Source organism: Molothrus aeneus, chromosome 8, assembly GCF_037042795.1.
Source record: "Molothrus aeneus isolate 106 chromosome 8, BPBGC_Maene_1.0, whole genome shotgun sequence".
NCBI lineage: Eukaryota > Metazoa > Chordata > Aves > Passeriformes > Icteridae > Molothrus > Molothrus aeneus.
The window spans coordinates 11951101-11976334 of NC_089653.1; the positions used below are offsets into that span (position 1 = coordinate 11951101).

Below are 25234 nucleotides of genomic sequence, written 5' to 3' on the forward strand. Positions count from 1 at the left end.
TCAGCTGAAGAAAAATCTCTAGGGACCAAACGACTGTTTCTACAAGTTGAAAAAAAAATAAGCAAACAAAACAAACAACAATACCCAACACCAAAGTTACATTGTAGCACTTGACATGAAATTAATCAAAATAAAACATAAGCGTGTATATTCCTGTTTTTTCTCTTACACAACTCATTGAAACAGACAGAATTTTCTGTTTTCACCAAATTGCATCGCGAGAGCTCTCAGAATGTTGTAATTGTTAATTCCTACACATTTAATTAAATACTTCCAAACCACAACTCTTAGGAAAATATCTATTTCAGTCAGGACACCATCAGAACATAAGAGTTAAATGTAACAACCTTAACAAGGATAGTTCAATCTGTGTATGGTAGTTCAAGAACTGAACCATATATTTCTGAAAAACACTCTATTTTACAGAATAAAATTTGATTAATTACACTAATTAGAATATTATACGCCCAAATCAAAGGGATTTAGTGTGTTCATGTCAGAGCTATGTTCAGTATCAGCAAATCTAAAAACATAGAACAGCACTATTTTTCATAGCATTCAATAACCTTTGAAATGTTACTGTGATCACAAAAGTAATTTCTACTGCTTTTTCCTTTAATTAAAAAGCCAAAGAGCAATAAGCAAGATGACAGAAGCCAAGAGTAAGATGAAGAGAGAAATAAACCAGATGGCATAGGAATATATTTATATATACTTAAGTTATTCACAAATTATGAAAAAAGAACTATCAAAATCTTTTCATTTGCCCTATAATCAGTGGTTTTTTTAAAAGAGTTTTCAGATATTTTTATGTAAAGAGGATTGTGAATTCTAATTAAGATATAGCTTTAAGCCAGGATCCTCCATCATACAATTAACCTTAAATCCAGCCTCTAGCCAAGCAGGGTACAGATGGAGATAGACAGATGTAATTACAAAGTCCATCAGCAGTAAGCCACTGGGAAAGGTTACAGGCTTTCCTGTATTTCTACTTTGTATTTGGTAGGCTATTTTTATCAAAATATGTCAGGAAGACACAGCTACTGTGATAGACTCACAGCACTTTTATATTAGCTTAGGCTTGCATCATATACTTGAAGGCACTAACTTGGAAAAAAATTACAGCTGCACTCTCATTTCTGCAGGCTGCACGTCTCACAGAGCACTGGAGTAGGTATTGCACTCCCAGCTTCATTTCTACCCTTCAGGATCAACTCCTCCCTTCTCTGCTTCAAACCTGTCCAACTGTAAAACTCTATTTTACCACCATGCTGAATCTCTAAAGTGAGATTAACTGTAGAAAAAACAGGATTTTGAACCTAAATTCTAAAAAATCCAAAAAAACATTGAAGTTGTACCTTGGACATGATTTCTGGTTTTGTGATACATGTTCTGCTCTGCCATGGTGTCTGGATGCACATCTTGGTTTCCTCCAAATAACGAGTTGAAGGCTTGTGGAGAGGTTTCCATCAATGTCACTAAACCCATGCATTCATGGAAATTCACAATTGTTGTCAATTTTGAGCTAAGAGCCAGCAATGTCATGATTCATCTAACAATCATCTAAGAATCAACATTTCACATGAATTTTGTAATCCTACATCTAAACGTGGTATAGCAATTAGAACCCAACTATCATTCTATAGTTTCTTACAGCAAGAGTATTGAAGAGGAATATCCAATAGAAAGGCATAAAACATGTAATCTGGCATTTTCTACTAATCACAAACCTACAAACAGTTTCTGCTTAGTGTCTGAAAACAGTACTAAGATTGCACATTTTAAATGTTATTAAGTTTCCATTTAAGATGTGCAAGTAGCATTCAAGCATAGCAAAAAAAGAATACTTTATCCTCACAAAATGCAGAAAATTCACATCCCACCATAACACATGAACCATTTGTTTATCTGAAAGCAGCAGCAAAGATAAAATTTGCATTAACCATTTTACCAGTTATCCCATCCAAACTGGGGAAATCAGCTACACCTCCCATGCACTGCAAATGGCTTTCTTTAGGAGTTTTACACAGGAATGAGAAAGGAATCACAAAATAGACGGATGTAATGGGAAAACGTTCAGACTCCAACTCTTAACTCTCAGGTCATCAAGTGACGAATCAAGAACAGAAGAATTAAGGGTATTCATACACATTTTTAATTATGGATCACTGAGTATCTGACCATGCCAAAGACCTGGACAACAAATATCCTGACCTTTATGTTCAAAATGGTATGTCAAAACCAGATGTACACTTCACTAGAGTGGCAACTAAAACAGCAGCAGTGAGCAAAAAGCTGTTTTCAACATTTATTATGTGTAGCAAAGAACTCTTTGTGCAAACTCTAATCTTTAGTGAGGACAATCTCAGCTATTTTAACTGACTTCGTAACAAAGCACCCAGGAAAAGCTCACAGCCACCACAGCAGAGGTGGCTGAGGTGCTTTCACTTCTCTCAGCCCTGAATCCCCAGAAAGATCATCATCACTCCACCCCTGCCACAAAGCTGAAAGACCCTGAGCCCAGGCTGGCTGGTGTGCTCCCCTCTGACCCCAAGCTCACAAAACACCTGAGTTGCAAGGCAAGTTGAAAACACTTAAGCCTGAGCCCATCAAAGGTCACTTAGGTATGTCAACAAATTCAGGGCTTAAGCAAGCACATATAATTTCCCACTTATATATTTTTTTCTCTCTTAGAGAACTTCACCTGATTTTTATCATTAAAGCAGTCCTTGTGATCAGTTGCCTCATACTCCATTAACAATGCATTATTCACATCCTGCTCTGAATACACATCCTTTCCCTCTTCTCCACAGCAGAGAAGTCCTTCAGAGATGATCATTCCATGACCAACATTCTCACATTTACCTACATAATGTTCCTTCTTTACTTTTGCACTAGGAAACTAATGCAGAGCAATTACCATCAGTAAGGCTGGATGTTCAGCTTAGGCATCCAGAAAATGGCTGGAAAAAACCCATCAGAAGGCAGCTGGCAAAGTAAGTTTCTCTATGAAATGCCATTTTTAAAGAGCATTACTTGAAGCTGAAATTAGCTTTTATACTGAGTTGTAATTAGTATTTTTAACTTAAGCATCAGCAGTTCACTCTTAATGAACACAGCCCTAGACCTGCTTGGAATACTCAGAATGGCATCATTTCCCCATGATGCCACTTCCAGACAAAAATGAAGATACAGATACACACTATATCCTGTAGCGTGTACAAAATGAAACTTTCTAAGACTCCATGTTACTTTATTTAAATCCTAATCTTGATCTGAAAAAAAGTTACAGGGAGAACTAAATATCTTTCATTGTTTTCATTATGATAACTAGTCTATGCTTACCGAAACTAGCCTTTGGGTAATTCCTGTTTAGAAAGAAGTCTGTACATTTCTCAAGGCTGATATAAAATTAAGACATAAAAGCACCACAAAGCATTTTCTTTGAAGTGTTTTAAAAAAAGGAAAAAACCCCTGAAAGTTCAGTAAGAACTGTGATAGGAAAAAACACTTTGGCAAACTCAGATTTTACATTCAGAATGCTGCAGATACACGTATTTAAGATGCACTTATTAAAACACCCACACAACATGAAAAAACTGTTGGAGCAGAAAGGCTAACTTCCATAATTCACTTCTGTACTTTAATAAGAGAACTCCAGAGAAATTTTATTTCTTCAAGGACTTTCAAAAACCTTCCAGGAAATACCTAGCCCCTGGTGTACCCCGCAATCCAATCATCACAGACAATTCGTTTCCCCTTTCCAACATGTCACATCATGTAATAGCTTTATTTATAGGTGTTCAGAAAAACTTGATTAACCAAAATAAGTTTGTAACATGAACATGAGAAATTTGTATTTTAGGTAATTATAATTTTTGAGTCTCACTGAAGAAGCTGTGCTTATCATAAGGATCTCTCTTAAGAGTTATTTCTCCTATTAGGCTCTTTCTCATGTTTATCTTCCACAAAGCATACAGGTAACAGAGAAAACAGGTCCTCTACCACAACCATCCTGAACAGACACTGAGTACTCAGTGGGAAAGCTGAGAAGCCTGGCTTCACAACACACCACATGTGAACTGAAAAACACATGAGGACAGCAGAAAGTCGAGAACAGAGATGAGCCAGCCAAATGAGATTCTACTCCATAAGCTAACAATGTTCTGTTGAAATCAAGCAAATGAAGCACACTTTTGGTTATTTTCTGAAACAGATCATATAAAATGCAGACACTATCTACATTAGGCACTACTTAGAATTAAAATCAAGGCCAAGGCTTCATGACCTAATCCATAAGGTCAGAAATCCTACAACCTCAGTGATCCAAATTCATCTCCTCTTACTGTCGTAAGACCAGGGAATTATTCTGAATACTTATTATCCCTCAAAAGCTATTATTTCACTTCAATGTGCAATAAAATGGCTTTAGCTATTGCTGTGCATTTGTGTCTTGCACAGTAACAAAAATGTATGCAACCACACTTCAGCAAAGCTTAATTTAGGGGTGCACTGTAGGAACAAGTCAAAATATTTTGATAGGGGAAAACGAGTCTTTAAAAAATCTTATCTACTTTCAATACATAGATTTTTAAAAAGTATTTTCAAAAAAAAGTATTAAAAATTTACACACACGTACACATATAATGCAGTTGATGAGATGAATGCCTAGAACTTCTAATGTGGATTTCCTCCATCAGCACCTACAACCCTCAGAAAGGATCTGGCTCATGTGCCCATGAGAAAGCTAAACAGATACAGGGCAAAACAAATAAACTCCACACTGTATTGTTGCAATGCAGAGCTGCAGAAGAAAAAGAACTTTTCAGAGTAGCACCCTGAAATTCCTTACAAGAGAGCACAGTGCAACAAAATGCTCATTACTGCAGCCAAGCAATAGGCACTACAATCCTTCAAGCACCACCAGTCTGCCTTTACCTTCTGCTTATCACTGGTATAGAGGAAAAGACAAGCTCAGTATCAAAACCACACTAACAACTTGGCATTTTACAGCACTGAAGAAATTTGCTATAGTTGGCTCTAAAATTAAACTGAGATTTGACATTCTAGACAACATAATGAGGTACTCCCTGACAAATGAAATTTTATGCAAGTCATGTATGCACAGCATATCACTGAAGATCAGCTCAGCCAGGGATAGAAAAACAGCTCAGCATTTACACTGTGTTTCCTTCCAGTCCAGCACACACTACACACAGGTTTCAGCCAAACATTGCTGTACAGAACAGGATTGCCACCAGCCTTGACAGACAAGTTTTTCTTGTATGTTTTTACTGATTTTTATATTAATACCCATGCTCCTGATATCCTACCAAGCCCTAAAATTCTGAGGCAGAAAATACCTCTGACCCTAGGATCTGAAACTACTACTCTGTGTTATCAAGGAACATTCTTTTCAGCCAAAACACTGCTCTGACACTTGCAGCAGTGCAGCCCCTGAAATACTCCTGATGACCTCAAAGGTGCCAGGAAAATAGGAAAGGTTCATGAACCAGGATAACAAATGAATATATCTGAAATAGAGCATACCCTGAAGTGCTGGCCTACACATTTTCAAGGGCAGCAGTTCAGAAAAATATCTCACTATATGTCTCTCAAAGTTCATGTCTGCAGTCTATATTAAGGCAGCCTTGGGTTAATCAACAGGGAGGGAGGCAGGGTTAAAGCCTTGAGGCAAACTAATCAGACCCTTACCCAAAAGTAGTCAACGCATCTTACACAAAGTGTCCTTCCCAATATGCCCTAAAGGTAACTAGAAGCCTCAAAACCTTAAATTTCCCCATCAGAAAAGCAAGGCTTGTGCACTGTGCACAGCAAAGGAAAGCTCTGGCAGCACATCTAAATAGAGAGGGGAAAATAGGCAGCCTGAGCAACCTAAGATTGATTGCCACAGAAAGCAAAAAAGGGATTGAACAAGTCAGATTTTCAGTACATCCTTCATTAAAAGAAGTGGAAAAAAAACCAATATCTCAAGGCAAAAATAATAGAACTGAAAGTGAATGCCCTCTTGAGACTACCTCTTTGGTGATCTTGAGAGGGTTTAGTAGTGCTTTTTGTGCTTTCAGTATTACTAAAATTCAGGTACACCTACAGAGTTTGTTCAGAGTCCAGCCTCACATCAGAAGTACATGATGGAACAACTGATGGCTATAACAAACCAGTTAATCAATTACAAAGGAAAGCCTACTGTTATGACTTGTTCGCTGGGGAGTTTTTTGTTTGTTTTGTTTTTCTTTAAGACCTTAGCATTTTATATTCTTTTTAACCTACTTAAGTCAAATGGCCTTTAAACTGAAAGAGTAAAAACACATCCTACATTCAATTAAAGCTTAAGCAAGCTCTCAAATAACATTGCTCTCTCTCATCAAAGAGTTCAGAAAAGAAAAACCAGACTGGAAATTCATGACTACTTTAAATATTGAGAAGTGAAGTTAATAACTGGGTATTTTTGTTGTGCTGATGCATTTTAGCCTCAAATAAAACCTTTAGATAACCTGATTTCACCACCATTAAACACTTACACTTGCTCACCACCTGAAAAACACAACATCATGACCTAAATGCGAATTAGACCTTAAAAATCACAGCAAGTGTTCACAAGATGATGCATGAAGTGTTTAAGAGAACTTTAAAACTAAGTATCAAGATTCCGTGAAAGAAGTTATTAAAACAACATCTGTCAATCTTCTGTCACTTTCTAGTTGAACAACTCCCAACAACTCAATCAACCCCTCTTTCTGCAAGAGGATCATAACTGTGGAAGGAAAACTCAGATTATATAAGTGCTCCAGAAAGAGCTAGATCACATGGTTACCCAAGTCTCAAAATTCCCCCTACAATGATTTTTCCACAAAAGCATGCAACAGAGGAAAGCTAGCCACAAGAAAACCAAATACAAACAAGAAAAATAAACAATAATAGTTTTATGCTTATTAATAAAACCCATGAACATCTATGTAACAGTTCAGACAGATTTGTAATTGTCTACACCAGTTTTATTTCCCCAACCCACAAGTTCTGATTCTTCTACAGAAAAACATATTTATACTTGTCAGTTGGTCAGTCTCAGAAAAAGAGACCAGAGTTGAAAGGGATTTTGGTGCACCAACACCAAAAGAACACAGTTCACTTACGCCAAAAGTGAGTTCACAATTCCCACTAGATTTTACATCCATCCTCAAGGAAAATACCTTCCTACCTACAGCACAGCTATCTCTTCCCACACAAACTCTACTTTGAGCACTACTGAGCAGCAAACAACCATCAGCCTCACTTTCTAAGGTACAAGAGGTACTTCACTGATGACATTGTTCAACACAGAGAGCTCAGTATGCAAGGCTGGAAGGTAAGTACATGAATAATAAACATGTTTGTGAATCAGCAATTATGTGCAGGTAGAATAAAAAGCTAGAGCAAAAGGAGATTTTTTAGGAAAACTAATTTTGAAATTAGTTTAAAGAACGTTGGCTTTGAGGGTTTGGAGGTGGGGAAGAAGTTTCTTCGTTCACATCTGATACATAATAAATTGTCAATTACATAAAAAGTCTCCAAAAAACCAACCCCTCAACTCTCAAGTTGAAACACTTAATGGTTTTATATTCTCTCTTGCTTTTTGTCTCCAGCTGCAGGTCAGCAAATCTTAATCAGGATGATACAGGCTATTTAAAATACAATGCCTTCATCAGCCAGCTAGAAAAAAATTTATGATTTTCAAAAATACAAAGAGCAGCTCACCAGAACAAACATATTAATGCTGTGAACAAGCAAACTGCTGAGCAGCTCAACGCATGAACTGTGAAATTAGAGGTTTTCAAAGCTGTGAGGAAGAAGAAGGTAGTGTTATATATATGAAATAGGCTGCCTTTAACTTCCTCTGACACCAGTTTGGGCAAGAAGGGCTTTCCAGTTGTAGAATGTTATTCTGTATGCCCAGTAATCATAGACTGTCTAGAAAAATGTTGTTCAGTGTTCACCCCAAGTGGCCAAGTACTTCCACCAACTTCAAGGGCCACCAGCTCTTGCTATCACCAGCTTCTGAAGCCTGGGAAGGGTGTACCATGGAAATCACACTCTTGCACAACAGCTGGCAACAGGAGCTCCCAGAGTTAACCTTATTTGTTAGCTACAAGAGGAGTGGATGCTGGTATTACCCCATCAGCATCAACACATCTGCTAGCGCACCACAACCCATGACAGGCATATATTGCACGTCACACTGTGCACTGGATTTTTTTGAATTAGTTTCTAAGTAATAGCACTACGGGCCTCCTTCAATATTTTAGTAATTCTGTCTCCCATTGACAAGAATTAATCTACCTGAGTATCACTAAGAACTCAAAAAAATGACCCTTTTGGAAGAGCCAGGCTCCAACATTTGAGGCAGACTAACAACACCAGTCTCTTCAGAGGACAGCACCCTTCTTGTCTGCTTCTACTAGAAAAGCATTGCTAGCCTCAAGCCAAAGCTCAGCCACTGCAAACTTGCCAGCTCCTCCATCAGAATGATTCAGTTCTAAATTGCCACCGTTCCCAAAAAAGCAGCCAACAACTTGCATCTTGAAGGTCACAAACAATGTTTCACCATGAACTACTCAATATAGCTCCATAACCTAGATGTCTCACCTACATGACCACAGCTCTTTTCACAAAAAGGTAAATCCACTAACAACACGTTTTTCTGTCTCCATCAACACTATGAACAGTTTATGTAAAGAAAAGTTTTAGCATTACTATACATACAGCATTTTTCAATTATTTGTATGAAAAGAACCCACAACAGGAACTGACTGCTTCACACTGACACCCAGTATGTGCTGGTGGCTTATCACAGTTTAACCCCAGCCAAAACCATGATAGGACTGAACAGCTCTGAAAGATGCCTCTGTCCTTGGGGTTTTACAGAGTAAGGAATCCTTACAAGCAGTTTATCAACACTTACTGATATCTTTCTAATGACTGGAATTCTGAATAAGGAATTTTAATGCTATAAAATAATAATTAAAGTAACAATTGATAGGAGCTAGGAAGAAGCAAAAATAAAGAAATGAAAGTAAAAAAAACAGAAAGTGGCAAAAGCAAGCAGCAAATGGGAGAAAAAAAATACTTAGCAGCTCATATTAGAGACTGCTGAGAGACTGGAAAGCCCAAAGTCAATATCTATGTGGTGGATTGGTTTTCACTACCTAGACAAGGGGTCAGAAACAATCTGACAAACTAGGACTGGTTACAGCTGCAAGAGAACAATGAGACTGAGAACAGTAGTTAAAACAAGCTAAAGATCTGAAACCTCTGAAACAAGCAATCTTTAAGCTTTAACAAGGAAGTAAGAAGAAAGTTAGAGAAAACTGTTAGCCTTCCTTAATGATCATGTCTAATTTAAGACACCAAGTCTTGTGTGTGTCCAAAGCAACTTGATAGTTGGATGCACCAACACCACAAAAATGGTTATTATTCCCTTTGCTCTGATGAAAACAATGTCCCCGGGAGTTTACTGTGGGCAGCTTTCTTTCCACTCCGTCCCTGAGCACAGCAAAAATGTAATTGAGAACTACCACCCTTGGGATTTATGAACTACTAAAACATGCATTTCCTTCTTTGGAATTGAGAGCCTACTTCCATGAACTTACTACTATTAGACATTTCATTGGGAATACCCATCCGGACACTTGCCAGAATCTCCCTTCACTTCTTCAGCCTGGCAATTCCACGAGATAGCAAAAATCTGAGATCATCAACAGACACAGGTACTGCTAAACTACTGCCAAGTAGTTCGTCCAGGTTAATTACTGCTCAGTGCTGCTGAGGAGCTGCACTCCTCCAAAGGTGGCTTCTGAACGCTGCCTGCTTTTTCATCAACACGATTTCAGAAATCCTGCAGCACGACTTGCGTAGCTACCCTGGGAACTAATAACAGGTCTGGAAAAACCCAAACACACTGCTCTACTTCTCCCACTCTTCAATTTTCAGTGACAGAAGGGAGTATAAATTGTACTTAATTAAAAAATTGTCAGTTCAGTCCTTGAGTCAGTAAATCATGTTTTTACAATTTCTCCTCATTCTCCCCTCTCTCCGGGAATGCACACTTACAGCACTAATTCTCATCTCCTGGAGAAGGGTGTCTTCTCCCCTTTCTTCCACCTTGCTCCTACAGGAGTGCCCCAGCACATGCTGCAGTTGAGACGGTCACAGAACACAAAATATCATCATACAAGATCAGAAAGCTTTAAGCATCGCCATACCACTTCAGAAGGCCTTAAGCTTCTCTCCTTCTTGTTCTTCAGCCCAGCCTTTTATATTCCTCATCCTGCATGCTTTACACCTGTGTGCCCTCTGTTCCCTTTGGTGATTGGTCAGCCCCCCTGGCTCTTTGCTGTCAATGCTGCTCACCTGCCTCTCAGAGCTGTACCCACTGGGGACGAGGCTCAGCCCAGCTCCACCCCAATCACCACAAACTGTGTGCCTACACGGAGAACACATCCTGCCTCCCCATCTCACACTCTCCTTCCAGAGTCTCTCAGCTCCTCACTAGCACAAATTGTCAATCCCTCTCCTTTAGCCAGTCACTAGCCAATGCTTTGTGGGGATCAGTCAAGACTTTGTGAGAGATGGGAAGGAAGAAACAAAACGTGGATGTCCCACCACCAGGTCCAAGCAGCCATGATTCCAGCTCTTCAAGGTCAACCCTGGAATTACTGCATTTCCTGTGGGTCTCCTGTGATGCTGTCAGAGAAGTGGGTCCCAGCTGCCTATCTCCTAAATTTATACTTACAGAGCTTGCTTTTTGTGTTTGGTTTTAAATATGCTGAAGACTTTGAAATATTCAAAACTTTGTGATTTCAAATCCCATATTGTCCAAAACAACTTCATTCATTTTTTTATATACAAAGCAGACAGAGAAAGTTGAGATAATCCCTCCTTTTTCCCCTACTCTTAATCATGTCCACGTTTACTTTCTCACTGGGAATTAACATTTTATGTCTGACCAAACACAGTTAGAAAAAAATAAGTCTTAATAAATACTAGAAGAAAAATTTTCAAAGTCAATCTACAACCATCTTCTTTCTTTCCTGCCCCTTTAAAGATCTTCTAAAATATGCAATCAATTTTGAGTTCTAAAACTTAAATTCTCATCTTGAAACTGTTAAAGAAAACACCTTTAAAGCCTAACACATACTCACTGACTGCAGCTAGAGGAATACAGAAGACCAACTGCTAATAGGAAAGAAAACTCTGAACCTAAAATTTTATTAACTGTGCAAGCCATAATGAAGCTTTTGAGTTCAGCAATTGACTCTGTTTCAAGATAAAGTGCACCTCTGTAGCCCCACACGTTCATCTTGAAAACAAATTCCAAGCTCAACAACCAAACCTGCCTTTTCCCATCTTTGTAGTATCACAAAAATGTAATACAAAGCTCTACATTAGCTGAAGCAATTTGAAGACTTACATAGGTTCCTCAGATTTCCATTCTGGTCTTTTAATTACACGTAAAGAAAATACATCTTCATAGCACTTGTCACAATGAAGCACCTTCCGTTGCATTATTGTCATGGACATTTTGTATGACACAAAATTCACATAAAGCAACAATAGGAAAGAAACATTTTCTGGTAAGCAAGATATCTAAGAGACAACTAAATGATCAGAAATAATTTATTTTCATATTAGAAAGGATATTTACTTCTATCAGGATGAGGATTTCCCAGATGCATGATGGAGGTCATTTGCCAAATCAAGTATTTAATGGTAATCTATAAGTTCACTCCCAAGTAAATAAACAAAAAACTTAGCACACTACTTAAAGAATTAATCCATGTGTAAAATACTAAGAGATTTTAAATCAGCCAAGCAACCATTCTCACTTGGGCAGAGCCAATTTCTCTCATATGTTTACGAAGAAGTGCAATGTAGTAATCAAAGGTTTTACTCAAGGAAGAACTAAAGTCTGCAAACATGATTAAATGAAACAGAAAATCCCACTTGGTTTCAGCTTCTGCTTTACAGAAGGTAATTTCCTGTTTGATTTTGCACTCTTAATTAACACTAGTTTGGCATACTATGCTTTATTTCAAATTTGAGAAAACTTTAAAAACATATATTTTATTGGAGAAACTATACAGTTTAAGGTTTAAAATCAGCAATTAGAAGTCCCCATAGAAGACAAATGTCTTTAAATGGTGACTGAACAGGAGGAAACTCTATAAAGATAAAAAGCTCTTTGTAAAGTAGAGAAAGAGTGAAAAAATCTTTCAGCAGCTACCAGGACCCCAGTTATTTCCCTTGAGCAGTCTGCTCAGCTGTTTACCTCCCTCTGTGTGGCACAGATAAATACTTATAAAAGTGTCAGCTCTACATTGTCCAGCCAGTCACAAGAACTGCTGGTATAAATAACAACCAGAGTTCCCATTAGAGTTCACACATCACCTTTAAAGTACAAAAGGAGGCAATATTTAAACTGAGAAGGATGAAAACACAAAGTAATGGTACACGTTGCACACATCAAAACGGATCAAGAAACACTCATCCTACTGTAGTGAGTGGTGTGCACGCTGATTTCTGAAAATTTGAACAAAATTATGTTGCTAAATTACCTTCTCACTTCCCTCACAACAGCAGCATAATGGAAAAAAGAAATTAGCAAACACCACTACAAGACACTATTGATTACAAATAGTTTTCATCTCCAACAAGCATTCAGGTGATATGCATTTTATTAGCCTCCTCTTCTAAATAATAATAAAATTACATGTACCACTGTAAGCTATCATTTTTACATACATTAATGTATGTAAAAAACTTATTCAACTCTACAGGTTTCATCAAAGGGATGTTTGAGATATTTATTTTTTATTTTTAAGAATACGTGACATGGACTGTTTCACTTTGGTATTTTAAATACATAATCCAACACTTCTCACTGCCACACGTACATCTTACTTCTTGCCAAAAAACGAAAAGTGACTTGACTCATCCACCTACAATATCTCCAGTGAAAAGGAGTAGAACTCCCAAATGGCACAAGAAGAGCAGAGGGGTGGTCAAACTTCCTACAGGGAGATACTGGAATAAAACTGATTACATGTTCAACGAGAACCTTTCTATCACAGTTACCCTCAAACGTTAACTCTTTGTGAAACACATCCAGGACAAACTCACAAGAAGACCAGGAATTACCAGAGACATTCAGTGGACACACAAGCAGTCTCATGAGTAATTACCATAACACTTCTTCAGGGGGGGTGCTGGAATATATTCAAATACACCAATATTTGAAGGTCCACTACCTTCCTATGGTCTACTATTAATTAAGCTCGCTGTCAGCGATCTCCTGTGAACTAATTTTTAAACATGTTTATCACAAGAAAACAAATCCATAACTCTCAAAGTTAGCTTTTATTACCACTGATAAATGAAAGCAATAACATTTTAAAACTCATCACATCAAAGAAACACCCCTCCCCACACACGCTAGTTTAACTCAGATTAAGCCTCCTGAACACAGTCAAACAGGATATAGCTCACTTTGACAAACTACTTTTCCCTCGAGAACTCAGTGTTGTGAGTCATTCTTTGATTCCAACTTGCACTTTAAAAATTAAGACTATTACTATGTCCAACATATACTTTATTATTATTTTCTACTTTTCATATTATACACCTTTGATTTTAAGCCTGGGGAGTGCTGGTAGCACAGTACCATCAATCCATCTTCTCAACAAGACAAGAATGAGCTTTACTCTAACCATACAAAGCCATCATGGGTGCCATTCTGGAAGGCAGTGAGTGCCCTCATCTCCCATTGATGTCAGACCACATAATGTTTCAAGTATTGAGGTCTATTGTTGAGTCCATTTCTCCCCATCTTGTGAGGTCCTGCCATATACTCATTAGAAAAGGCCATACACTACACTACACTGAAATAAAACAAAACCTAAGACCCCCAAGCATTTGCATTTACGGAACTCTTACCATCCACAGCATCATTCAAGTAATGGCAGAGTACACAGAGCAACCATACATGCAAGGACTATTTTCCAGACAGAAGCCGCTCTTAAAGGGCTTTGTTTTCTTAAAGAAATTGTATCATTTGTAGGAGTCAGGAAGCCCTTTCAAAGCATTTCTTTATGTAAAAAGGTAGTGACACTGTAAATCCTGAACCCAGTAACAACAGTGGAGAGACCCCACATTTCTGAATCAGTCAGCTTGGTCACGCCGGATAAGAATACCTACACATCACTTGAATACAGAATTACCATTTACTCCAATTTTTCATTTAGAAACAGAGCTGCACTTGCAAGACCTTATATACTGTCAACTATTGTAATTTTAAAGCTTTGGTTTGTACACATGAAAGTAGACTGTGACTTGTTTTGGAGAGAGGAGAATAGGGAAAGACCTGTGGATCAAAGCCCAACTTACTTAAGGAGTGTTTTACACCCAAACCTTCTCGCCTGGATTTGCAGTTAAATCAATGTTCTAACCTGTTATAATCAATGTTCTTCCCTGTTCTAACCGCCAAGAAGAATTACAACAATATAGCTTCAAACAAACACATGGCTGTCCAGAGAAAAAGAGTTACAAGATTTACTCCAAGGCACATCTGCTGGAGCCCTGCCCGCCGGCCAACTCCGGCAGAGTGGCTGCACGGGGGAGTTTCAGCTCTGCCCGGCCAAGAAGCGGCTGTGTAACACCACCAGCGCTGGTGCTCAAGGGAGAAGAGCCCCTCGGGGTTCGCTTTTCCCGAGTCCCCAGCCGACAGCCGACTTTGGGGAACGGCAACAGCCGCAAGAACCGGGCTAGGCTGGCCTCTCCAAAGGGCAGGGCGCAGCATCCGCGGCACCTCTCGGGGACCAGTACCAGCGCTCCCGCCAGGAGAGAAAGCGAAAGGGTCGGAAGCAGAAAACAAGCATCGAGAGCCCAAGAGCAAACACGGGAGAGTTTTACTCTCCACCGGAAAAGGAGGACCCCCGCCCGCTCCCTTCCCACCTTCGGGCGGGGGGCCCGAGGGGCCCGCGCTGCCCCGGCGGGGGTGGGCGGGGGCAGCCGCTGCCTCCTCCCGCTCCCGCCCCGCGCCCCCGGCCCCACTCACCGGCCGTCTCGGCCGCGGCCGGCGTCCCCGCCACGCCGTTCAGGTAGAGGATGGAGAGCAGGTGGGGCTGCGTCTTCTCCAGGGCCACCCGCAGGTCCTGGAAGTGGTCCCGTTCCTTGCCCAGCAGCAGGGCGATGAGCAGCTCGGCCTTCCCGCCGCCCGCCGCCTCCAGGTCGCGCAGGTCGCGGGGGCCGAGGGCGCCGGCGGCCTCCAGCAGCTCCACCACCTTGTCCACCTCGGTCATGGCCTGCGCCAGGCTCTGCCGGCACTGGGCGAGCAGCTCCTTGTGCTTGGGCTCCATGGCCGCTGCAGGGCCGCCGCCGCCGCCGGCCAAACTTCGCCCGCCCCCGGCCCCGCCGCTCCGCCACCGCCGCCCCCGGGGAGGCGCGGGCCGAGGCGGGGCGGGCGCCGCCGGCCGCCCTCCTCCGGCACCCGGCGCCCCCGCAGCGGCCCCCGGCGAAACTTCGTCCGGAGAGGAGGAGCGGAGCTGGGACAGGACCTGGGCCGAGGGCGGCTTTGCCTTCTCCTCTTCCTCCTCCTCGTCCAGCAGGCGGGGGGCGAGCCGCCGTCAGGGGCTGCTGCTCCTCTTCCTCCTCCGTCTGGCGCCCCGCTCGCCTCCTTTCCGCCCCCCCGGGCGGCGAAACAACTTCTCCTCCTCCTCTCGCCTCCCCGCGGGAGGGGACCGCGGGGAGCGCCGCCGCTTCCCGGCACCCCGCACCCCCGCGGGGCAGTCGGGATAACTTCTCTCCGCCGCTCGCCGCAGCCACACGGCCGGGAGGGGGTGCGGGGAGACGGGCTCAGCTCCAGGCGCCTCCTTTCATCGGCAGGCGCACGCAGCCATATTGGCTACACAAAGCTGCCGCCTGCGCCGAGACGGGGCTGCGGCATCGCATCGCCCGCCCCGCGCCGCCCGCCCGCCGCAGCGGCCGCCGCTCCCCCGGCCCGCTCCGGCCCGGCCCGCCCCCCGACCGTCAGTCAGGGGCGCCCCCGGCCCCCGTGCGGCGCCGAGCGGGGCGGGCCGGGGAGGGACCCGCGGCGCGGCCTGCCCGAGGTTCCGCCGCTCCTCCCTCCGGGGCTCCGCCGGGCCAGGACGGGGTGCCCGGGCCGGGTGTCTCGGCGGCGAGACAAAGGCGGCGCTGCCGCGCTGGTGACGGGCCGGGGCCGGGCGGGCCGTGCCGCTGCCCTCTCCCGAAGGCGGGAGCGGCCGCCTGTTGAGGCTGCCGGAGTCGGCACCGGGCGGCAGCTTCAAGATTTATTTCGTCCTAAACCGGGAAAAGCTAAACGTCAAAATAGTAACAGACTGCTTACGGGCATTGTCCATTAGAATTTGCAAAAACAAAAGTTTGCAAAGGAGATCTAAACACTAGTAATAGGCGCTGGCTCATCTTCCTTGTAAAATTCTTCAGCGTTTCATGAATGACCAGAGACGACGTGTCCGTAGTCAGCCGTAGCAGGGGGACGCAATTGTTTAGCAAAGAAATAGGAGAGTAACAACTTTTCTGTCTGAAAGTAAACGGGCTGCCAACATCACTTGCTCCAAATGTTAGCTTAATTTGCAAACAGACTGCAGAATGACCACGAGCAGTTCTCATCTTAAATTCACATTTCATACATTTCAGTTACAGTGAAAGGGCTTTACTGGTAGTGGTGGTAACCCAACTATACCAAGAGAGAACCACAATTATCTGACAGTCTCCTTTCCAACCAACCCTGTGCTTGATTTAGTATCCAGAGACCTGGACTCAGTGAGGTACAAGGGACAGCCTTTGTTCCCTAAAATTTCCACCAATTTTAACACACCCACTGGGAGAATTCGGGTCCTGAACTGAGTTTCAAGCTACTTTATGTAGCTCAGTAGATGATGATTTCTCTCATGTGAAAACATCTTAGGTTACATGCAATTGTGCTATGCATTCTACTTCTGGCAAAGGCAGACAGAGAATAAGAGGAGTTAGGGATTGTTCTCAACCTTAAGTCATTATTTATAACAATACTTGAAACTATGGGGTGATTTTGAAATAAGTATTTTCACTTTTGGTCTATTCATTTTTATTTTTTGATCCATTTTTATTTAATGCTCTTGTAAACTAATTTCTTCTAATTTTTCTTCCATTTTTTTTTCAACAACTTTTTTTTCTATACAAAATATACAGAAATTACCTTTGTTGTCTAATGACTAATGCTACAAATTCCTGCAAACTATGTTAGTTCTAGTCTATTTGAATTTATCAGAAAATCTGCCTATTTCTCTCTAGTTAAAGCTGGGCAGTTTTGCAGGTCAAGTAATTGCAGATTCCACAAGTGCTAGCTAACCAGTGTGCATTAATTGCTGGCCTCACAGCACGGGTGAGAAGTGAAAGCTGCCTGGTGTCACCCACTCGAGCAGTGCCACGGCAGGGCCCTCTGTGCCTGCCACAGGACACTGTGCAATGCAAAGCTTTTGGAAGGCACATGCACAGGAAGACTGAAGAAAGATTGCACAAGTTATTCAAATATGTCCTTTTTTAAAGACTTTCTAATCTCAGCTAATCTCCTTTAACAATATTATTGTACTGTGTATGTGCTTAAACAGTTTCCTGTAAAGGAAAGGAAACATGCCATCAAATTTCATTAAGAGGCATTATGTTAAGAGCCCTGCTCTAGGTTGATGCAGCTGTTCTCTGCTACTTGAAATAATAAAGACAATCTTGAGTTCCCTCCTCTTCCTGACTGGGCACTGAAGAGCACCTTTCACCAGGGGTTGCAGTAACAGGAATGGCAGCATTCAGGCAGGGCATAACTTGGCTATTTGAGTCTCATTTCAAAACCTAGAGGGAAGTGGTGGCTCTAGGTACTGCTGCTCCTGCCACTCCCAGAAGTGTGTCTTAGTCCTTTGCCTTCTCTTCAAAATAAACCATTCATCTTTTCCTCACTCCTTGCCTGCCCCAGCCATTGCCTGCAGATCCACATCGCCTGTTGCCCTTCTCAGGCAGTGCCAGGCAGCAGGTAGATCTCTGTTGTACCAGGTTTCTTTCTTTCTTTTTGGAAATGCAGTTTCTACCTTTCTGTCCTATCTGAGTCTCTTAACATTCCATTTGTCTTGCAAATGGTAAGGCTGGTCTCAGAACAATTCAGATAAATTTCTCATTGCACAAATGTCTCTTCCATGGGTCCAGCTGTCAGACCCTTGCCTGTCTAAGAGAAGGACCTTGCTGTTACCTCTGTTTCCTAACTCAGTGTAGACCTTCTATAGCAAGTGCAGGGCAAGTTTTCATAAAACATGGGTATATTTTGAAGACTCAAATTATGAAATGGATGCAAATTTATTATGCCAAAAGTTATGCAGTGACCCAAATTCAGATCACTACAGTATCCCAGAATGCTGATATTTTCTGATAGGACACCCTTTAGATATATCTAGGCTTTAAAACAGGCTTATTATACTCATTCTAATGGAACTTTTCATTGGACAATAGTCTTCTGTGCAATATTAGTTGTCACTCCTCAAACATTTCCTCCTCTGCCTGCTTTTTGCTGCCCAAGTCGCAGAAACAGCTCTGCTGCTGTAGGTTTCCTGGTAAATCCCCTCCTCAAAATCCTTAGTTTGAACCAATCACATATTCTAATGGCCAAAACCAGAGGGTTTTCTTCAAGATTAGAGTGTTTTAAAATTTAATTTAAATACATGGCGGACATCTCAGTTGCTTTTTGGTATTGGAGCCCTTAGGATACAGGTCTTCAGGCTCCAGTGGCAGTTGTGTATCCCAGAAATGGCTTTGTAACAAAAGCCACACATGTAATCACATGATTCAAACCTTCATATGAAGGTTTAGAGAAAAATATGAGATTTACCATAAGTTAATGGAAGGAAGGTTACGCAATCTCCAAGACAGGCATATGAAAAATACAAGAAACCACCAAGATTAGAGCTCTTTAGGTACAATGTGAACACCACAGAGCCTTTGTCATGGGTGTAACACAAAACACTAGCAGCTAAGCAGCTCTCAACAGCAGCTTATTTTTTCATATTAATGTAACTGATAGACAATTAATTAGCACTTGCAGGATAGGAAGGCACTGTTTTAATGTGCCAGCAGATCAAAGGATTTCGTTTAGCCATTAAAAAAACCCCAAACCATAATGTGAGCAGTCTGAGCAGTGCCCAGGGAAAATATTTCACCTGGTGGTATCGTATCCAGGAATGGGCTATGCCCATAAATTCTGAGATCCTCAGAGCTCCTGCTGCAGCTGCAGACTGAGGGAGCTGCTGTTGGACACTCACAGAAGCACAAGGATCATTTATCTTCCCAAAAATGTGTAACTGTGAACTTCAGGAAATGGTTTTGCTCTTTCTTCACTGAACTTCCGTGACATACCATATGAGGGAAAGCAGACCAGAGGATTATATTGCCACTTTTTGCCCTTTTTTTGTTGTTTTTTTTTTTTTTTTCTTTTTTCTTTTTTGTAGCCATAAAACCTACCAGTCACTTCATCTTGTACTGCACTAGGCAGTTTTCAGATAAAAATTATTATGGTCCTTTCCCACTCTGGGCAAATGAAAATGAAGATGAGACAGTTATTTCAGTCAGCTTCAACAAGCTTCAACAGAAAGCAAACTCTGCTGAAGGTTTTAGATTCCCCCCTGGGCTGTTCAAAAAGCAAATAAACTTGTTTTACTTAATCAACTTGTTAAAAGAGAAAGAAAAGGCCTTCCTCCAGGGCAGAATAGCTGGCAGGAAGGGTGTTTGTTTGTTTGGGGTGTGGAGGGGGAGAAGAAAAGGGCAGGTAAATCGTCTCCTCCTGGAGCTGTGAATACACACAATCACTTCTGTTTCTCAGAAAACTGCTTCCAAAAACAGGCAGCAAAAGCAAACCAGAAACCCTGTGGTGGCAGTCCTGCAGGGGTGAAAGAATTTCAGCTTTTATAGGGAAGACACTCTGCAAGCAAATCCCCAGTACCCATCTGCTTAGAACAGACCAGGGGCATGATTTAATTTTCTTTGGGAGACTGGGCTGGCTTGTGATGTGGTTAACTTCTATAAGCAAGCAGATGTTAAACAGCTCCTTCGAAAGCTGTTGCTTGCAGCTTGTTATTGGTTCAGTTTCTAGGTCACTTTTCAAGTCAAGGCAAAAGATTATTTATACCAATAATTTGCTTTTACTTCTTTTAGCACTCACGGGGAGATAAAAGCAAATGGGTGCCCTAAACATCCATGGGCAACTTCTATAAACAAGCCATGCAAAAACTGGGAGCTTGTAGGAAGAAAACCCAAACTGCAGTTGAAGAAGATAGTCAAATATAATAGTAAAGATTCCAGAGAATGCCTCAGCACATTTTCACCATCTTCATCGGTTTTGTCAGCAATGAGTATTTTCAAATGCGATTTCAATCTAAAGGCTCTTGAAGAAGCAAAAACATTTCCTTATGTTCCATCTCTTAGCTCTAAGAATGACATTTGTACTTTTCACAGCAATAGTTGCCCTGCTCACTGACGTACAAGGGTTTAAGAGTTGAATCCATGTCAATTAGAAGGTAAGTTTTCCAGGGACTCCAAGGGCAGTGCTTTGATCGTGGCACAAGTAAACTCAAACAAAATGGCTCCAGAAAAGTCAATATTGCTCAAAAATTCCAGGGTAATCCAAGTGTCTCTAGTCCAAGCCCAAAGAGCTCCCTGAGGCAATGGAGAGAGGTGTGCATCCAAGTGTGATTCTCTCTCTAGATGCTGTGCAACACCTGTCTTTCCACACATCCCTGAAGAGCTCATCCCAGAGCTCATCTATTTTGCAATGCTTAAGCCAAGGGGATAACAGAGGTGGCAGGCCATTTCCTAAAAAACCCCAGAACCCAGCACATCCACATTTGGGAACAGACCAATACTCAGATGTGGTTGAACTGCAAAAGCTCCTCATGTGTGGAAAAAGAGAAACAGGATTGTAGGGAGCTGGAGGGGATTATTATTGCTTCATAATAAATGCTCTAGCATTCTGAATTCATCTGGTTTATGATACAGGAGAATCATTTCTAGTGTACTTTCATGAATTTTGCAGAGTTTTACAAATGCTTGTGAAAACCAGACAAAGGTAGATGGTCAGAACATTGAAAAATTTGCATCAAATCATGTGTCATACTCATAGCTAAGACCTGAACTGCTACTTGACAGTGACACATGGATTTCTGTTTACAGAAATACCACATAAATTTGATATGCTTCTGATTGGAGAAGAAATTTTTACTTTTAATATTGCAGGATATTCCTTGGGCAGGAGAGGGGAAAGATTTTTGTAGGAGGAAAACAAAATGGGATGACAGCGAGAATAAACTCAAAGAGAAACCCTCGTACAACATTGCTATAGTCAATTTGCTCAGACAAAGCAGACCATGGACCAAGATGAAACTTAAGACTGAAGGGTGGTTAAAATCACAAAAACACTGGACTTAACTAAAATCAGCTCTGAAAACAGTAACAAATGTGAAATGAAGTAACTCCTAAATTACACTCTCATTTGAAAGGCAAAAGTACTCCAGTCTCTGCTTCAGCCTACGTGCCTTGGAGGGATGGGAAAGGCATCAGAGATTTCCAGAATGAAATAATGTCTCAGCTTGGCACAGTGGCAGCTGCATTACCAGCTTCCACTAGGTTTGATCATCCAGCTTAAAACAAACTACAGATCTTCAACCTATCTTGTATTTTTCCCACACATAACACAAATGTAAAAATTAAACATTCAGCAGTTCAAGTTAGTTTTTTTAAAAGAAAAATAGCACAAAAATAATTTAGAACTTAAATTTTTATAAATACCAAGATTTGTTAGAATTGAACAACAAAAAACAACTCCCAAAATAAACAGAAAATCCCCACTTCCATATTAAATGGAAAAGAGCATATCCAGCACAGCCTAGAATAAGGAGAAACATCTGAGACAAAGGCCTGAGTGGCATAGAAGCCTTAAAAAGAATTTAGGTTAAAATTATGCTTTTTGAATCAAGTCTGCAGCAATTTAGAGAAGTGTTGTTCAACTGTTTGAAACTTATAAAGATGGATTAGCTGGTGGGAGTTTGATGGATAGAAATATTTAATATAATGCATATATCAAAGCTCATCCAGTTCTGCTGAGTTCTCTAATTGGTTTCCAGGGGACTTGGATTAAGCCCCAGTTTGGTAATAAAAAGACTATGCAAAAGAATAACCAAAATAAGAAGTCTCCAAATCTGCTAGGGATATTTCATAAAGGATAAATACACTTCATCAGCAAGGCAAGCCAAATATTATCCTTTTTACCATGGGCTATTTGTACTCCTAGAATTTTTTCCCCCTTAACTCACCTTCAGAGCTGCCACTCTCCCCTTCCAAGATCATTAATGGCAGCCTAGAGCTTCACTGCTTTGCCCTCTCCTTTTCCAGCTGAAGTCAGTGTCTGCCTTGCAGCTGACTGCAACAGCACCAACTATTAACCTTTCTGACTTTCTTTGGAAGATGAAAGAATGAAAAGAACTACACACAGCAGATGCTAATCACATTCTTTAATCCCCACATCCTGTCAACTAAGTACTCCTTCTAACATGTATGTATGTTTTCACAAGCATAGTCCCTTCCCTCACCTTGATGATTCTCTCATCTCCTCTCACAATCATAATGCTCAGGCAAGACTATTCTAATTTAACAGTCTTTCACAGACTGAATCTAAAGTACAGAGTCTAAAGATTTCCCCAGGTCTTCATAAGTCTGTGGCAGCAAGAGGTCACTGATTCTGCATTTGCCAGCTACTTCCCAAGCTGCTGTGCTGCTCATCCTTCCCCACATTTATTTTCAACAGAATACATACAAACACGAGCAAGGCAGAAGATATTTGTGCCAGCTAAGTAGGAAGGCTGAAGAAGAAAGCAGAAACAGGCTAAAGACAAAAGTAAGTGGAGATCTAAAGGCCTGAATACAGTTTCTGCTTATAAAGAGCACATGAAGCAGGGATGCCTTTCTTTTCAAAGTATAAATATATTACCTTATATAATAAGGTCATTTTTTTTTTCCAAAAGTTATTTGACCATAGCTGTAATTTTGATGGCAGTAGATTTCACATCCAGATGTGCTGAGGAGATGTTTCTTCCTTGAGTGGTTTAATTATCCTCCAGGCAAGTGTTGACAGTAACCGTGCATGGCTGAGCTGAATCCAGCCAGTGGCACAGTATGGTTGACATAGCACTGCTGCAGGGAAGCAGTGTCACCAGCAGTGACAGTCACTACGGCTCCAGAAGGGAGGAATCTGTGGGAGAAACAAGGACAAGGAGACAGAAATAAATGCAAAGGGAACTAGAAAATGCACAGCAGTAGCATTAGTCAGAAGAACTATGTATCTCCTGAAAAATAAAAGTTTAAAGAAAGTCTCTGATGTAACTGGAAAATATTTGCACGAGTGGAAAATCTGGAAGAATGGCATATAAGAAAGGGAGAAAGTTACTGTGTGGGCTTGTCAAGGTACCTACAGACACAGCAGATATTTTAGCATCACTGAACTGGAAAAGTGCAGGGATCAGGGCAGAGTAAGGGGTGAGGTGTGTCCTTCCTTCCCATGAAAGAGATCCCCTACCCACTGTGCCCTACAGAAATGAGTCACACACTGTCCCTGCTTCAAACCTGCACCATGACATGGCCAGAACCATCCTCATCACTCCAAACACCATCAGCAGTTTACCACGGGGGTGCTGTCAATCAACCTGAGCCAAAGAATCCCCTCCCGGTGACACATCAGGATGAATCACACCACACTAATTAATTCCCAGAAACCAATGAACCCTGGAATCATAAATCAAGAACAGTAACTTCAAAGTCTCTCAACTAATTCTGGCATTTTCTGGGACTCATGACGTTTACCAGCACAATTTCATTATTGCTTTTGCATTTCTTGGCAGTTAATTTTCTTTATTTTGCTTCTAAAAATCTATATAACTTAACATATAAAAGAGATGCCCACTGAGAAAACTGTCATATGTATCAAAAGATTAAGCAACCAAGCTACACTTTCACAAAAAGGAGAAAAATATGGTTAATAATCCAGGTACCTACTGCTTTTGCAACAGCTTCATTTCAGGCCAACACTGTCTCCACCAGGCAGCACCTCTGTCATGGAGAAGAACCTGGTATGAAATCTGGAGGGGACCCCGGCTTTCTGTGGATCCTAAAAGCCACAGTGACAAAGTGCAGAGGAATGGGTAAAAGAGGATGTGTGGGTGCCTATCTGGTTCTAAAACCAACATTAAAATTAAGAGAGCTTGCAGTGAGTGTCTGCCACCACAGGGCTATGATCAACAGCAACATAGAATACATAGAACAGCTTTTCTTCACAGATTTCCTTGAATTACCTGTCTGCTCTTCATAGATGTTGTCACCTTTCTTCTAGGAAGAGACACACGAAAGGAACGGATGTAATTTGTAATTGAAAGTAATTGATGTAATTTCTGTCTCTTGTCCCAGTAGCACAACTTACATCTTATTAAAAACACCTCAGCTAAGGATTTTCTAGGAATATTTCTGATCTAACTGCAGGTATTAACACATTTTAAAAGATTGCTATTTGCCTGCTAATTATAGATACAATTTCCCACATGAGCTGTACCATAACTCATCAGGAACAGCAGTTTTTACACTTAACAGTAGCAATCACTGTGGTTCAGCAGCTGTAATTATGCACAGTTGGTTGAAAGAGCTTTATAACTAAACAGTTACAATACCTGAAGGACTTAATTGAGGGTTACTGCTCATTATTAACAGTCATCTACAAAATTAGTGATGATTTAACTACCATTTGTCACAGCCACTAAGAGCAATCCCCAGGACAAATGACAAAATCTTAGTTCTCAGGAATGAATAAATACCTGCCCTTTTCCCAGCTATTTCCATTACTTCACTAGGACTCCATAAAGAGATTATGAGTATCTGTGTGTCACTTTACCCAGCTGCCATCTCTCTTTCTTCCCCAAGCAGACCTGAATTCCTACTCTGTTTCCACACACACTTGCTTATTTCTGCATTTCCTGTCTTTTCAGTTGTCTTCCCTCTATCCTCAACACCTGCATAAACCACCATATTTTTGTACATCAGTCCTATCTACTGTCTTAGGTTCTGAAAGGAGCATGCAATTATTCCTGATCCT

The 25234-nt window shown here is 41.3% G+C and overlaps 1 protein-coding gene across 4 annotated transcripts in view; it reads right to left on the bottom strand.

Moving 5' to 3' along the window:
• DLG5 (discs large MAGUK scaffold protein 5) overlaps window positions 1-15420 on the bottom strand; it is a 97151-nt gene extending 81731 nt beyond the window's left edge. For all 4 annotated transcript variants that reach the window (XM_066554344.1, XM_066554341.1, XM_066554342.1 and 1 more), the window contains exon 1: window positions 15110-15420. In XM_066554344.1, coding sequence (XP_066410441.1) covers window positions 15110-15410 — 301 coding nt within the window. In that variant the 5' untranslated portion in view covers window positions 15411-15420. The remainder of the gene's footprint in view (window positions 1-15109) is intronic.
• Between the last annotated feature and the right edge of the window lie 9814 nt (window positions 15421-25234).